The sequence below is a fragment of the Urocitellus parryii genome, chromosome 4 (assembly GCF_045843805.1).
Source record: "Urocitellus parryii isolate mUroPar1 chromosome 4, mUroPar1.hap1, whole genome shotgun sequence".
NCBI classification, from domain to species: domain Eukaryota; kingdom Metazoa; phylum Chordata; class Mammalia; order Rodentia; family Sciuridae; genus Urocitellus; species Urocitellus parryii.
Genome location: NC_135534.1, coordinates 192,572,448 through 192,589,317, shown reverse-complemented (window position 1 = coordinate 192,589,317; position 16,870 = coordinate 192,572,448). Strand labels below are relative to the sequence as shown.

General features: G+C 47.9%; 1 protein-coding gene across 1 annotated transcript in view; it reads left to right on the top strand.

Annotated features, from left to right (window-relative positions):
* Tnc (tenascin C) overlaps positions 1–16,870 on the top strand; it is an 84,704-nt gene that overhangs the window by 60,729 nt on the left and 7,105 nt on the right. Inside the window, 8 exon segments of the mRNA XM_077797970.1 lie at positions 237–509; positions 5,571–5,693; positions 6,717–6,860; positions 8,931–9,050; positions 10,595–10,738; positions 11,470–11,600; positions 14,648–14,780; positions 16,132–16,283. Of these exon segments, the coding sequence (XP_077654096.1) occupies positions 237–509; positions 5,571–5,693; positions 6,717–6,860; positions 8,931–9,050; positions 10,595–10,738; positions 11,470–11,600; positions 14,648–14,780; positions 16,132–16,283 (1,220 nt within the window).

Genomic DNA, 16,870 nt, shown 5'->3' with positions numbered 1-16,870 from the left:
AGAACTCACCCATGCGAGCATCTGCCTGGCTTGTTCTGACCGCGTGCGCCCCAGCCCTCCCCTCTCCCGGCCCTACTAGACTCGTTCATGTCGGATGATTTTATTTTCTGTATCTCAGGACACTTCTATGTCTGAAAGTCGGGGCGCACTGCCTATTGATACCCCTGCAGGAGAGGAGATGGCTGCTAAATGATGTTCTCTTTCCTCCTTCTTCCACTTTTTTCCTCCCCCTCTAGAAGCTGAACCAGAAGTTGACAACCTTCTGGTTTCAGATGCCACCCCGGACGGTTTCCGTCTGTCCTGGACAGCTGACGAAGGGATTTTCGACAGTTTTGTTCTCAGAATCAGAGATACCAAAAAGCAATCTGAGCCGCAGGAAATAATCCTCCTTGCCCATGAACGTACCAGGGACATCACCAATCTCAGAGAGGCCACTGAATACGAAATTGAACTCTATGGAATAAGCAATGGAAGGCGGTCCCAGCCAGTCAGTGCCATAGCAACCACAGGTACTGTAAACACGCAGGAGAGAACGGAGGAGGCACCCACCATGGGGGCTCTCCTTCTCCAGGGCTGAGTAGTGACAGGAGCTTTGGACACACACAAGCTCCTTCAAGTGTGAACTGAGTCCTTACAGCACAATGCCATTTACCTAATAGGGTTGTGAGGACTCCGTGAGATAATTCATGTAAAGCCCACAGCAGAGAGCCCAGCACACCCAGGGCTGGGGAAAGACAGCTGTCATATTGTCTCCGAGGCAGCATCCGTAGTTGCAATTATCACGTCTTTCAGGTTGCAGATACTCTGCCTTCTGCCTGTTACCTCGTTGTATCCTTGTATCGTATCCAGGCATACAATTCCTTGTTCTCTGGTCCAACATTTGATTTGCACTAGGTGTTCCATTTGCACCAGGTGGGGAACAATGGAGAAGTGGCACCTCTTCCTGTGAGGCTTCATATTTATAAAATGTTGCCTGTGAGTAATTAGTACCAGGCTCAGCAAGGAAGGGGGCAGGAGCTGGATTCATTTCATGAAGCGCTATTCAACTCTTTTAGCAACTCTAAAAGCCATCCAGAGGGGGAAATGAAACCCTTTCTCACGTAAGCCTTGTCAAGGAGGGGGGAAAAAAAAAGCTTTAATAAGTTGACTCTTGATAATAATACTAAGACTAAATGACTCTTTAGAAGGAAAAGGAAAGACCTACAGAAGGTGGGTCGAATTCTTTCAGGAAACAGGGAGATGCAGAAACAGTATCCCCCAGGGACAGCTGTTTCAATGAGTAGCCAGAGGAAAGACTCTACGGGGAAGTAAATGAGCCCTGAGAAATGGCACAGCTCAGCCCCTTCTTTGGGTGCATGAAGAATATGAGGCTCAGAAAGGTGAAGCCATCTGCCTAAGGTCACACAGCTAGATTTGGAGTAGAACCCCAACCACCAGCTTCTTTTAGTACTGTTAGCTAAGTAACAGAGATTGGAGCACAGATAACCAATGAATATACATTCTTTGTCCTCTCTGAGAGGCACAGAGCCTGGCACGAGCCCAAACGGTCTTCTCCTGGGGTAAAGCTGGGTATTTTGTTATGTCAAGTTTCAAGATCTAATAAACTACCACAAACTACTAAGGGAAATCAGGGTCAGTACTCATAGACATGCTGGGGTCCAGGCAGCCAGCTAGTGACAGGAAAACCCTGCTCCTTGTGCACGCGAGGCCCCCAGCTCCTGCAGGTCGGAGTCGCCCCTCCCCGTGACTGCCTTTAAAATGGCTCCAGATCAGAGACAGAGCCTGATTTTTGACCTTGGTTTATAAACACAGCTCTTCAAAGTTTACTTCTGATCTCTGATTTTGTTTTGCTGATTTTTTTTTTCTAGAAGCCCTGCGATGAGAGAGGGAGAGAGAATGAATAATCATGAGCTGCTTTTTTTTTTTTTTTTTTTTTTTTTTTTTTTAAAGAACAAAGAGAAGCAAAGTCTGCTCTGCTGTTCTGGAAGGACTTCTTTTAGATTTCCCTCTCTGGGGCTTTGGCATTCACAGCCAAAGAGGAGAAAGAGAGACAGAGGGAAAAAAAAAAGCCACGTATGTGCCCACGCATGCCCATGCTCTGGGGATGGGGGGAGGCAGAGGAAGCTCTGTCCAAAGGCAACCTTTGTTGCCAATTTCTTGTCCTTCTGGAAATATATAAATGGAAAAAAATTGACATAAATTTAATATTTTTACCCTTTTTAAGGAGCACAATGTTTAACACATTTCCACCTCTCCATGCTTTGCCCCAGGTGTTTCTCACTCATTAATAGATCCAAGGGGTAAGCCCATCCATGTTATTTATTCATCCATCCCCTACTGATGGACACTTACATTATTACTTTTGTCACCCCTTCTTTCTCTCTGTCCCTGCATTTACAATGGCTTCTCTTCCTCTCTGTGGTCGGAGCCACTTTCTTACAACAATCTGGGCCCCCCTTTAAAGAGAAACTTCTTTCTCCTCCAGGAAGTTTAGTGCTAACATGACTCCATGCACCATCTTCAGGGCCCCAAGAATGGGTAGAGAGCAGGAAGAAATCCCAGCAACTGACTAAGAGGACTTCACTGTGTTGGTCTGGAGGTTCCTCAGGTCTACCAAAGGTGCCCGAGTGAGGACCCAAAAATGTTTATCTACCCCAACCCCACCCCTGTCCACAGACACACGTTCGTGTGACCCTCCTCCAGTCCCTGTGTCAATAGGGTATCAATACGCATTCTCTCAGCCCCCAGAACCTGCCCCCACACCCACCCTGCTCTACTTTTCCAACCAGCAGCCTCACAGCTCCCCAGCTCCTTATAGCTCAGCTGAACTTAAAGCCACACATCACCAAGGAGCCGTGACATTGTCCCTGGGGCTGGGTCAGCAGGTCTGAAACACCTGCTTGGCCATCTGCCCTTCCACATGATGAAGGCTCTTTATCCCCAGCCTCCCTGCCTCTGACTCACACCTCTACCAGGAGGGTAAAGATGATCACTACTAATTTCAGTGCATTAACTTCATGCCAGGTGCAGCCAGACACTTCACTGAGTCTCCACAACACACATAGATCAAGGGAGTGTGTCATATTCCACCCCTTTTCACAGATGTAAAAACTGAGACCCAGGGGCCTAAGGCATTAATAGGTAGTAAGGCCAGAGTGGAATTCAAAACCCAGTTAGTCCAGCTCCAAAATCCTAGCTCTTAAACCATACCTCCTCAAGCAGCTGTTCCATCCCTCATGTAGCTCAGGGCCTAATGCATATTATGTGTTCAAGAAAACTATGTTGAAGAGTCAGGCACAGAGGTGAATGCCTGTAATCCCATTGACTCAGGAGGCTGAGACAAGAGGATTGCAAGTTCAAGGCCGGCCTCAGCAACTTAATGAGATTCTAAGCAATTCAGCAAGAATTTCTATCAAAATAAAAGATAAAAGGGGCTGAGAATGTAGTTCAGTAGTAAATTACCTTTAGGTTCAATGCCCTGTACCCACAAAAAATGTTGAAAGGGGAAAAAAATTTTAAGTGATTGTTATTTGCCATGTAACAGAAGACACTTGCCATGGATTCGGGAGGCAAATTTTTATTTGGCAGATAGGAATCCTTTCAACCTCCTGGGAAGTTTTTAGCAATTCCACAAATTTCCCTAATGGAAGTTTAAAAATAACTGATTCCCCTTGGAAATACAGACAAGAAGCATCACCTGAGTCTCCCCGACTTTTCAATAGATGTGATTCAGCTGCTCTGTGTCCAGACACTTGCGGAGGGGCTGGAGGCTTTGGGGCCCTACTCATGCAGAAGGAGACACGCTAGAATAACAAATAGTCTTCAACTCCTAGGACGTTCTGTGATCCACAAATAGTACATCATTGACCCTGGAATCCCACCATGATTGGGTCCTTCTTTCAGGTTTTGCATAGTATCTCCCTGCCACAGCTCTCAGTGATCACACCCCGCAGTCTGTGAGAGATGAAGCCACTAATTCTTATGGCGTGTAAGACTCGAGTGCCGTCTTACCAATGATAAAGCTAGAGTCCAGAGAAGAAAGCTTTGGCTATCAGACCCAAGTTCTAAAATATGCCATCATTTACCCCAGAAAGGTTTTCATCCAGAGCAGAGGTCAGAGTGAACTTGACTGGCCGAAGGGGGTTGTCTGGATCCCATTTTGTATGCCTCGCCAGGGTTCTCTCTCGTTGGGACCCATCTAGGTCTTTCCTGGGGGATACGTTAGAATCCATTATGGCTCGCAGCAGAAAGAGTCACATGGGAAAGAACATAGAGGGCAGTCGCAAGCAGGGAATCGTTACTGCCCGCCGGATGCCGTGCTAGGGTTTACGTCCATTATCTCTGCTAATCCTCACAGCATTCCTGTGGGTGAATATCACTTTCCCCACTGGACGCATGAGGCAACTGAGGACCCAGAAGGCGAGGGACATGCCCCGGGTCGCCCAGCCTCCCAGAGTTATTTGGATAAGCAAGATCTTGCAGGCTCCTGGGGCCCCGTGGTTTCCAAAACTTGATACGGAGAGAGCAAAAGCCCAGGCAACCACGCAGTTTGTTCCCAGGTCACAGAAGAAAACAGGAGGAGGAGATAGATGTCTTAGATGACAGAAGAAGACAGGAATGGACAGGAAAAACAACTGTCCCTGATGTCTGCGAGCTGCAGAACTTAATGATCAGCAGGGCTTGAAGAAGGGAATGAGAGGACCTGGGCTCCCCGGAGCCTGGGAATTGTTTCCTGAAATCTCTGACCAGGCGTGGGAAGTTCAAGTGGGCATAACCCTGAACCAGAAATCACAAAAAAGCCAAAGGAAACTGGGTTTGTTGAGGAGACATTTGGGGAACTGGAGCCTCCACTGGGCCTGGCCTTCCCCACATGTACCCCCAGTGCCCAGCAGGTGTCTGTTTTGGTGATGGCCCGAGGTTGTTCCCCTGGCTCTGGACCTCCCTCCTGTTCTAGAAGTGGGTTTGTCAAGGTCAGTTTCCATGTGACTATTGTTTCTAAGATCTCGGACTGGACTTGGCTTGGCCACAAAGTCCTGTGATCCAGAAATGTCCCTCAGGATATTGGTTGAAAAATGGAGCTTCACTTTGGTCCTCTGTGTAATCACTACCGCCGCACCATCATCTCAGGGTTTCTAGATGAGGGTGAAGCCTCGTATCAGTTGCAACAAAGTGGACACAGGTCAAGCCTTGGCATTATTTAGTAAAAGGAAGTAGAAAGCAAAGATTTGAAAAACAACAACAACAAAAAGCTAAAAATCAAACCAAAGGGGGAACATATTACAATCTTTCAAGTCACTCCCCACTTCCTTGGAAGGCAATGGAGATGGTAACTGTCCCTGTGAATGAAAACTGCACCACAGGCCTGGGCCCTGTACCTGGAACGAAAGGACCACTCTTTCTATCAGTCACAGCTGGATCACAGGTCACCTGCCCTCCATCCTAAAGGCGTGGCTCCATTGGAAACCTAGACTCTAGACACCAAGTCTTCCTAGATCCAGAATCCAGGATCAAACATCGTGGGCAAGTTCACTAACTGTTTCTGGGTTTCTCCTGTGTTTCCTTCTTGACAGCCATGGGCTCTCCAAAGGAGCTCATCTTCTCAGACATCACTGAAAACTCAGCCACTGTCAGCTGGACGGCACCCACTGCCCAGGTGGAGAGCTTCCGGATTACCTACGTGCCCATGACAGGAGGTAGGGGACTCAGAGAGGGGAAGGGCCACAAGAGCCTGGAGGCTGGGGTGGGAGAGTGAGAGACCCTAAAAATTCCCATCCCCCAAACATTATAAAAAAAAAAGAATCCTTCCTTTATTTTGGAGACCATCTTTTGTGAAGTCCTACAAAATCCTGGGAGGGGGATCATTTTATGAAGATCCTCTCCAGCCTTGAAATTCTAAAGTATCCTAAGAAATTCATTCTCAGTATTGTTTGAACACAAGGACTTGTTCTCTGTGAGCCACTCTTCTGACAGGCTGGCTTGGATATGTGTTGAGATTTTGTCCTTGGGTGCCAAAACCTGTCTGTCTCAGTATAGGACGGGAGTTGTGGCTTGGCAGAGTTGCAAGTTCCAGTTCAGAACGTGGATTTTAATAAAGACCTCAGTGAAGTCTGTAGTGAGCTCTCTGGTCCTGGAGGTGTATAAAGAGGGGATAGTCAGTCACAGGAGAGTACTAGCATCTCCATGGGGAGTTTGACCAGCCCTGAAATTCTAAAATAGATCAATTCTGAACTTGGTAATAAATACAAGAGCACAGGCTTGACTGTGACCACCTTTACATCATCCATAGCATGTCTACTAACAAGGGAGTCTCCATAATGCTACTTAACCCAAGAGAATGGGTTAAGGAGTTCAGATGGACACTACAGAGTGAGCTTTCCATATGCCTTGTGGGAAAAAAAATAAAGGAAATAAAATTTATGCCACATGCCAGCTCTCTATGGAGCAGAAATTTGCCATTTTTAGTACATTGTGACCTCATGTTTTTTCCCTCTCCTGGCTTGGTTTTTTGGCATAGTGCACCCACAGAAAAAGCAGGATACGAAAAGTGAGGCCTTTCCCCAACTCCCTTGTTCCAGAGAGTGGGAGAAAATGAAGGAGAAAATGGTATTAGATAAAGACAGAATTTCACTTCCCAGTGGGACAGCCGTTCTCCAGGCAACCGTGAGTGCCGGTCCCTGAGGCTCACTGTTCCTGGTCTTGCTCCTCCCGTGGTCCAGGTGCACCCTCCATGGTCACTGTGGATGGAACCCAGACCCAGACCAGGCTGGTGAAGCTCATTCCCGGGGTGGAGTACCTGGTCAGCATTGTCTCCATGAAGGGCTTTGAGGAGAGCGAACCTGTCTCAGGGTCGCTCACCACAGGTATGCTGGGCGTGGGCTTTCCTTCTCCAGGGCTCTCTTGGCTGTGCTCCTTTCTCTCTTGCCTTTAGCATTGTTGGCTCAGGACTCAGCAGCTGTGGGAGGTTTATTTATGAAACCCTAGTGGGACGTGAACTGGGTTTGGAGTGCCAAAAGTCTCATCTGGGGCCCACCTCTGGCCTCTCCTGAGTTGGGTAACCTTAGACGCATCCTTGACCTTCTCAGGCCCCTGTTTCCTCAACTGTTGTAGAAGAAGATGCCCAACTTTGGGGGTCATAGAGAGCTGGCTTGAAATCCCACTTCTGTCACTTACTGGCTACATGAGGTAGTTTCTCTGAGGTCCCGTGCCCTCTCTGTACTGCTGCTTCCTCCTTCCTCAGATGAGGATGGAGACTTCAGGACTCGGACTTCAGCAAAGACTACAGTGAAGTCTGTCTTAGGCCTGTAAGGACCTGCAGGTGTGAGCGATTGCAAGGTCACTCGCCCTCTCCCTCCTTCCCCTGCCTGTTGCCATGGTGACAGCCCTCTGAGCAAGTGCCTCACACAAAAACAAACTGGTGACAGTCATCAGGTAGCCACCCCTCTCTTTTGGCAGCTCCAGAATTCTGAAAACTGCTGCTAACCCCTTTATATTTAATGCCATTTTCATCCCCACTTCACAGAGGAGATGTGGGGAAGGTACCAAGCCACAAAACCAGTAAACGTTGAAACCAAACTTGAACCTAGGTCTTTCAGATGGCAAACCCTGTATTATAAAATAAAGGCTGATTTTCCTATGAAAACCTGAGTTGCAGCTGGAAAGGGGAGAAGTAATGAATGGCATTGAAGGAGAATGAAGTGGAAAATCTCTCTTCCGACAGCCATGTGTCTAAACAATTTATCCTTTGAGATATGAGCAATTATCCCGCCCAGTCCACTAAGGGATCCAAAGAATGGGCCTCGTAGGAAATTTTAAAAATATCCTAATTGCCTAAAAGAGTTGATGATATGCAATTAAAACGTCCCATCTGAAACCAAAGTCCTGTCCGCCCTGCTGCACGGGCCTTTATTTTCCCAAAGAAATCCTGGTTTCACGGACCGTTCCCAGCAACAGATCTCACAAAAGCTGGGTGTGTTTCCTCCGGAGGCCCCTGTGGTCATCACCGGTCAGAGGAGACTGTGTACACCACCATGACACAGGAAGGAACCAGGAGTGGACAAGGCGGGCTCCCAGATAACTCTGCCACCTCCAGTCATGTCATCCCTTGAGGCTCAGGTGCCTCCTCTGTAAAATGGGCACATGGGAGCAGCCCTTGTCCCCCCTGGGGGTAGAACAATTGAGTATGAAGAGCAAGAGAGAGAGGGAAACAGGAAGGGACGTTGGGTAGGGAGAGTGGTCAGTTAGAAGAGGCCCTTTGAATGTCCTTTCTCAGGACAAGTTATTTGAAAGCCATACCTAATTTAACAGATTAATAATAATCACCATTGCCAAGGCTTCTTTAGCCCATCGTCTGGTTGACCCTAGAGCAGCCCCCCTTTGACAGCTGAAGAAAGTGAGGTCTGGTCCAGGGAAATGACCTTCCAAGGGCACAGAGGCACCAGGCAAAGAAGCCACAATAGAACCTGAGACCAGCAACCTTCAAGGCCTGGTTCAGTATTACCTAGAAGCCCTGTCACCAGAGATGCCACTCAAAGCCCTGACAGGCCCCAGACAGTGTCCACCATGCAGTCTTCTATAGGTTCCTTTCCTGGGAAAAGGGGTGTGAACTCGGATCACGATCCCTGTCGCCCATTCAGCACTTTTCAATTTACCTTTCCACCCATAATATGTGAAAATCAAAGTAACACGGAGGAAAAGCCAGCCAGAATTACTATCCCCAGTTCACAGGTATGGAAACTGAGGCCCAGGGTAACAGAGCCAACAGGGGAGGAGTCTCAGGTCAGCCTGGTGCCGGCTCAGAACTCTGAACTGGTCCTGCATCTGTCACTGTGACTAATGCCAGGAGTCCTTAAGCAGAGCGGACGGCAGAGCAGCTGGGTTCTGATATCTTCCCCAGCGTGACCGGCACCTCCTCCTCCATCTTTCTTTTGCAGCTCTGGATGGTCCATCTGGCCTGGTGACAGCCAACATCACCGACTCAGAAGCCTTGGCCATGTGGCAGCCGGCCATTGCCACTGTGGACAGTTATGTCATCTCTTACACAGGGGAAAGAGGTAAGTGCTTGTCCAGGCCCATCCTCACACCGAGAGTGTCTGTCTTGCTCCAAACTTCCCATTCTGTCACTCCATGCCACATTGGGTGCAGAATGACCAAAACGCATGGGTAGACTGGAAAGGCCAGCAATGTCCCCGTGGTCCTTAGCTGCAATCTCAAGAGGGTCCGGCAGATCCATTCCCAGCCTCTGCCTGTTTGCCTCGCCCCTTCCTCCTCTGCTGCTGGAGTCTCTGCCTCTCAGTGTGAGACAGACGCCCCCTCATCCTCTGCAAAGCAAGAGCCCAAAATTTAAAACATTAAGCAGACCATATCAGGTGGCACCCAGGTGGGCTTCTCAGAGGCCACAGGAAGGACCATTGGAAGCAAATTTTATTTAAAAATCTGAAATTATTTTTCCTTTTTTTTTTGCAACCACCTACATTAATTTACCCAATTGGCAGATTAAACACATGCTTAAGGCACCAGTGAACCGTGGCCACCAAAAAGTCAAATATAATTGAGAGAGAGGAGGAAGAGAGTTCCAATGAGCCCATCCACAATCTTGTAATGATCTATTGTAGAAAGAATTCTGCTATTTCAATTTCCAAGTCATTGTAACTTTCCTGTTGTATGGTTTGTTCTTGTTCTGCTTTTAGCGACAGAGGCGGCACCATAACCTGTGCCTGGGGCCATTGCGAGTTTTCACTGGGCCCTGGCACCAACCTAAGAGACTTCTTTGTGAGGACAGAGCTTAGGCAGGGCAAGAGGGGGAAATTGGGGTCTATTCTTGTTATGCTTTAATTCTTATTCCTTGTGAGCAAACTCCTCCAAGACAGGGAAGATGTGTTGTCTCACTTAAAATTAATAAGAGGACAGTTCACAGGAATCATGGAAAATAGGGATCCGGGAGTAACAGAGGTCCTTGGCCAGAGAGGAAGGAGACTTGGATCATGAGTTAAGGTCACCATCTTGTCCCACTTTGCCAGGGACTTTCTCGGTTTCAGCCTGAAATTTCTACACCTGGGAAATCCCTGAGTCCTTGGCAAACCAGGATAGCTGGTCACCTGTGATTAGGCAGGGAATGTGGTTTGGTTCCCACCATTGGTCAGAATAAGCCAGTGGGCCTGAGAGGTGGTAGGTAACCAGGCTCTGGTGTCTGCGATTAGTGTGATCCTTCAACCTTAAGGATTTTGTGATCCTTGATGATAAAATATTTGGTAACTTATAATAGGATATGTGAATAAATGAAAAAGAGAAAGAACAGGCAATGGACAAGCTAACATTGGATTGTCCGTCAGCTTGGGGACATTGCTGACAATTGTCCTGTAGCTTGTTCCTGTGTCTCGGCCACAGAGATGTTCCCCAGTTCCCCTTCCTCCAATGTGATAAATCTTTCCTAGAAAGAGAGAAGAAAGGAGGGGGTCATTTCAGAAATCAAACCAGCTTTTCTGCAGGGTCACAACAGCTTTCTGTGTTAGAAGGAGGTGGGTGTGCTGTTTGCCAAGTTCAGGGATGGCCCAGACAGCAAGAGGTAACTGCCTTGGTTTATGTATTTCATGTTCAGTGCCAGAAATTACACGCACGGTGTCCGGGAACACGGTAGAGTATGCGCTGACCGACCTTGAACCTGCCACAGAATATACGATGAGAATCTTTGCGGAGAAAGGGCCCCAGAAGAGCTCCGCCCTCACTGCCAAGTTCACCACAGGTACCAAGACACCCAGAGCTGGAAACTCCCCATTTGAGCTGCCCAACCACAGCCCGCATCTTGAGCGGCAGCCCCTGGCCAACTCTTCCTCCTTAAGTCAGGCCCTTGCAATGTGATGACGTCAGCCCCCATTAAATCTACCCCGTGCCTATTCAGTCAAGACCCAAAGAAACACTCCATTTCCTTTTGAACTGAAGTGACCTGCTTCTCCCCACAAACAAGGAAAAGATTTTAAGAGGAGGGCTTTTAAAGTGGAAAAACAGTTCCCACTGGCCCTGAATCCAGCATTTAATGAGCCATGTTGCCGGCAGGGAAGTATTCTGAAAGAGAAAGATTTTTCAGGCAAGTTTTCTTAGATGTGCGCTGGGTTTTCATGCATTGAGATCTTTTTGCAAACTTCAGCAGTTGGGGAAAGGGAGAAAGTGTTCCCTCTGTCAGGGTGGAGACTGGTATCAGCATTCTTTTGGCCTCTTATTTGCAAATAAGAGGTCTGTAATGGTCTCCACAGCTGTATCTTCTCCCCAAATCCATCCCAGGCCCACAGAGACCATGCTGGCCCCATGGAAACCCGGCCCTTAGGATGAGATGAACAGTAGAGAATTCTCTTTGGAGATCACATGGGTCAACCTCCTCATCTTAAGACACCAGTCCAGTGTCAGGGGAAGGACCTGAGCCCAGCCCTCTGATGCTCTGTGTCCGACACTGACTGACTTGTCCATTTTTTCCTCCAGACATTGATTCTCCAAGAGATCTGACTGCCACTGAGGTTCAGTCGGAGACTGCCCTCCTCACCTGGCGACCTCCCCGAGCGTCGGTCACTGGTTACCTCCTGATCTATGAATCCGTGGATGGTACAGTCAAGGTATCTTCAGTATATATGCAAGTCCCCGCTGCTGGGTGACACATGTGCATGGTTCCTAAGGTCGGGAAGAATCACCTAATACTGTGACAGGGAGCTTAGAAAAAGAAAAAAATATATTAGTAGGGACTGGTTGCTGTGTCAGTCCTTCTGAGTGAGACTTTCCCAGCTCTCTCATCCGCAGCAGCCCCCAGTTCTTAAGGCCAGCCAAGATCAAGAGCCACTCTTTACAAGATGTGAGGGCATTTTAGGGGCTAAACTCTTGGCCCTTTAACATTTTATTGAGACTGAGAGCCTCTTCTGCATCTTTGCCATATATATCATCTCCCAGTGACATCATTGCATTTCCTATTTCAGCCTATCTCCCTCAGTCCTTGTGCACCGTTGATACACCCATTGTTTATTATTGTAATGTTTACACCCATTGCCCATGCTATTCACATGCTGTCTCTGTGAACATTTTTATTTTACTTTTTAGTTGGACCTTTGGACAACTTTACCTTCCAAACTTGTTATGGAAGTTTTCATTTTGGTGATCCTACTTGGTATTTCTGAGATCTTTCCTTATTCTCTGCACATTCACCTTGTTCTAGCATTTTTGTTTCGGTTTCATGCATCATCTTCTCCTCAAGTCTAAAATATACGTCACTGGTATATATTTTGCGCAACATCATGCCATTTCTTCCAAACTTTTTTTTCCCCCCATGTTCTGGTTGCTGTTTGGTTCATTTTATTTGGGTCTCCCTCTTTCATATGGAAGACTTCCACCCAATGTCTGTTGGTCTTGTTGGCTCATTTACACGAGAGTCAAGCATAAAATGCTCCTGGGGATTGACAACAGCACCAGCAGGGCTTATCAACTTGGGGCTCATGTAGAAAGATTGGGCAAGTGCCCAGCAGTTTTACTGGGGGGCCCTGGAAAGCCTGGGCTCTCACTGTGTGCAGAGCTTCCCTTCAGCTTACATTTCCAGTGTAGCAGTTCAACCTCCTCAGCAGCTAAGCCTGGTGGATTTGAATCCAGAGTCTTCCCCTCTGGCTCAGCCTGTCCAGAGAGTGAACCCCAACTTTCCATCTGGGCTAGGAGTGGTTGAGAGGATCTGGGGACTTAAGCATTTCTTACTCAAAGCTTTTAAACAAACCAAAGATTGCCTCCAAAGGTATCTTTGCTTTGTACACATTCATCGTGAACTTGCTGGACTTGGTGACATGTGTGGCCAGTGGTCAGTGGCTCTGCCCACTCTAGTTCATTAGCTCCCGTTGTCTCCATTCTGCCCTGTTTGTGGTCTCTCTGTCACCCACTTCCCATCTACCAAGACTCTGCTGACATGACATGTCTATTGTGCTCTCCCTTCTCATCTCCCTTGTCTAAGTGGATTTATACCTTATATTGCTTTACTCTCATAGTGAGCATCAGAAGGAAATAGAGGTAAACAGGTTATAGACAATCTGTCATATTTAGGCAGAAGAAATCACATGACCCTCGTTCCTGGCCCTTCCTGGATGTGGTATGTAAGGAACTGATTGCATGAACAGAGAGAGGCCCTTTATCTTTTCTGATACCATTATTCATATCTGTAAAATGGGTTCTAAGGTTCCCTCTCAGTCATTCATCCTAGGACTGTTTACTTGAACCACGAATCCCATTTCAGACTACCCTGACTGCCTAGAAGATAAGTTCACACAGCAGCTTAGAGAGCTGGCAGGTAATTGTATCCCCAAGGACTGCCGTGAGCCCAGCTTTGCACCTGACAGTTGATCCCTCCCCAGGGATGAGACCTGAGGCTCACACAAAGGTCCCTGGGTGACTGGTATTAAATGAGCTCTCACCCTGGCTTACCTTCCTGCATGCCCAACCCCAGCTTTATATATTTCACTCCAGAAAATCAACCCAGGTCCCTGGTTAGAATGCAGCTAGACCAGGATGCAAGATCATCCTCTGCCACTTACACCTCAAAACTCAATTTCCCTTTGGAAGAAATCAGGAGAGCAAGCTTTTCCAGTTCCAGTCCCATTACTGCCTAAACTCAGCCAGCCATGTACAGAGGTTGTAGAGAGCAATGTTGTTGTGCTCAGTTTACAAGGATGTCGGCTGAATTTCAATCTCAGGCACCAAAGTCATCTACTAAAAAGGAATTGGAAGCTAGCAAGAAGACTTGGAAACACAAGAACTCTCCTGCAAACTGAAGCCAGTCACCTCCACTAGACAGCAGTAGTTAGAGTGGACTGCACACTGTCTCTCCTGGATACCTCTGTTCTAGAAGAGACATACTGGGTCAGGTCCAGCCTGCACATGCCCCACCACTGAGCCATTATAACATTATAATCATCTCCTGACCCAAGATATCCCCAGCCTGACAATGACCGTGCATCAGAACCTCCCGGGGAGTTTCCTGACTGTGTACCTAGCCCTGCCCCAATTCTCTCTCTCTCTCTCTCTCTCTCTCTCTCTCTCTCTCTCTCTCTCACACACACACACACACACACACACACACACACACACACAAGTAGTCTTGGATGGAACCCAGGTACCAGGCTGTCTTAAAGCTTCTCAGAAGGCTGTAATAGAGCCACAATGAGGTACCACTGACCTAAATGGTCTCAAAACTCCTGTCCCTTGTGTAATTCATCCAGCCATAGACCAACTTAAGCTTCTTAAAACACAACTGGGTTCCTGTAATTCAGTCATTCAAAAACTTTCAGACCTCTCCATTCCTTAAGCTACAAATTCTATAACTTGACATTTAAGGTCCTTCATGGTCTGATCTTTGCCCACCTTTTCCATTGTTCTCCCAGGAAACCAAGTACAGTTTCAGTAGTTGCCTCCTCCTATCACTAGAACTTATTCTGCCTTTCTTGGCCCCAGGGCCTTTTCTTATGCTGCATTGTCCCTAATTCTGAGATTCCAGCTGTGTACGTGAAGCCTGGCATAGAATGGGCTTTAGTGGGTTATTGCTGAATGAATAAAAATATACACAATAATGAATGAATGCATCTGTTACATCCTGCAAGTATCTGTGAGCAACTGCTGTGTATTTTTCTCCTGCCCTTAGGAAGTCATTGTGGGCCCCGACACCACCTCCTACAGCCTGGCAGACCTGAGCCCATCCACCCACTACACAGCCAGGATCCAGGCGTTGAATGGGCCGCTGAGGAGCAAGCTCATCCAGACCATCTTCACCACAAGTAAGGGGACCAGGGAGCAACCAGGAGTTGGGATGTGAATTTGTGAGGCTCAATCAACTCTCCACTTCCTTTGCATTTTTCAAACAAATCTACCTCTACTTAGAAATATGTGGTTGCAGGAGGTCATAGGCATCCCAATGAAAGGAAAGGAGAGCTGGAGGTAAGCATCCCTGGATTCTATCACGGCTCTGTGTGCTGTTGAGTCTGAGCAAGACCTCAGTGAGGTGCATTCAAAATCACAAATGGTCTTCCCAGCCATCGAGCTCCGTGGGCCAGGATTATGGTGCCCAATTATTCTGACAGGGAAATGGAGGCTCCCAGAGACTAACTGGCCTGTTCTAGGCTAGCCTGGGAGTTAGCGTCCGAGTGGGCTCAGGTTCTCCGGGGCCAGGGAGCCCCTCCCCACACCTCCCACTGGGCATCTTCTACAGATGGCAGATGAATAGCCGGTTCTGTTGGTGAATAAGACGTGGCATCCATTCATGACGAAGGGAAGAGCTGACCTCTGGAGCTGCCTCCTGCCCTTCCACCCCCCTTCCCTAGTCATTCTGCAATACTCTGCCGAGGAAGGTGCCTCCTCTTTGCCAGATCTTAGGCCAGGTTCTGGGAACACAAAGCTATGAGTGAACCTGGAAGACGCTCTCAGGCCGAGGCTGTGGAATACCACATGCTGCACCTCGGGCGAAGGGAGAGCACAGTGAGGAGGTGGTCCAGTCAGAAGAATGAATTGCTGTGACCCTAAGAACCGCCCCAAGATGGTCCATGTCTATCCAGTTTTGAATTCTTTGTGTCATATCATTACACTCGAAAATCCCCCCAGGAATTCTTCTTTTACCTAAGATTCCCAGACTCTGAATCATTAAATGGTGTTTCTAGCATCATATATCAATTGAGTGGCAGGTTCAGGACTAGGCCCTTGTCTCAGAATCCTCTGAAGAGGCAGAGACATGTCCACACTGCACACTGACTTGTATTTGTCTGGGGAACTCCAAGCTCCAAAGCTTTTATGAGATTTCTAAGCCTCCTGTGCCCTAACAGAACACTGCACGCCACAGGGGACCATAGGTGCCTTCCCAGACAGCACCTGGGTGTTCCCCAGCTCCTGGATACCCCAGATAGGCCGGGTTAACCTCACATGTGTCCCTTGTAGCAGCTTGGCTCCTATAATTGACAGTTTCTGTCAGCACGAGGGACGGAGGCGGCCCCTCACATCCATAATCCCTCACCTCCCAGCTCCCGTGCAAAATAGACTTTATCTCCATCCTGCACATGACAGAGCCACGGTTCAGCGCCGTTTTATCGCTTTCTCCTTATCCTACTCTGAGAGTCGCTCTTTCACCTTACCCCACAGTTGGACTCCTGTACCCGTTCCCCAGGGACTGCTCCCAAGCCATGCTGAATGGAGACACCACCTCCGGCCTCTACACCATTTACCTCAATGGTGACAAGGCCCAGGCACTGGAAGTCTTCTGCGACATGACCTCTGATGGGGGCGGATGGATCGTGAGTGTCATGGTGGCTCCAGAGTCCTGGGACATGGGCTGGGGGCACAGCAGATGAAGAGGGGGCCATGTCCTCCTCCCGGGCACCCTTACACGCAGGCACATGAGGTTTGCCAAGACGGTATCCAGAACATGGAGCACTCCTGCATTGTCTCTTTAAACTGATGGAAAGAGGCTGGGCATAAAAAATAACATGGGAAAAGATTTTCTTATAATTTATCTCATCTGAGCCACCTCAGACAACTCTGTAACATGTAAGTGACAGAGATCATCAGACCTAGAAGTTACATTATTTAGTACCACCCAAGCACTTGCTATCTTCCAGGCACTAGACAGAGCCTGACGGGAATTATTTCAGCCCCATTACCATCTGAGCTGGGTAGTTTTTGTTTTGTCTTGTTTTGTTTGTTTTTTAATTAATAAACTGCATTTTCAGAGAAGTTTTAGGTTCACAGCAAAATATATCAGAGAGTTTTCCTATAACCCCTGCACCTACCCAATCTCCCCTGTCACCAACATCCCACACCAGAGTGGTGCATCTGTGGGAGGAGGAGGAGCTCCATTGATATGATTGATTGATAACCAAAG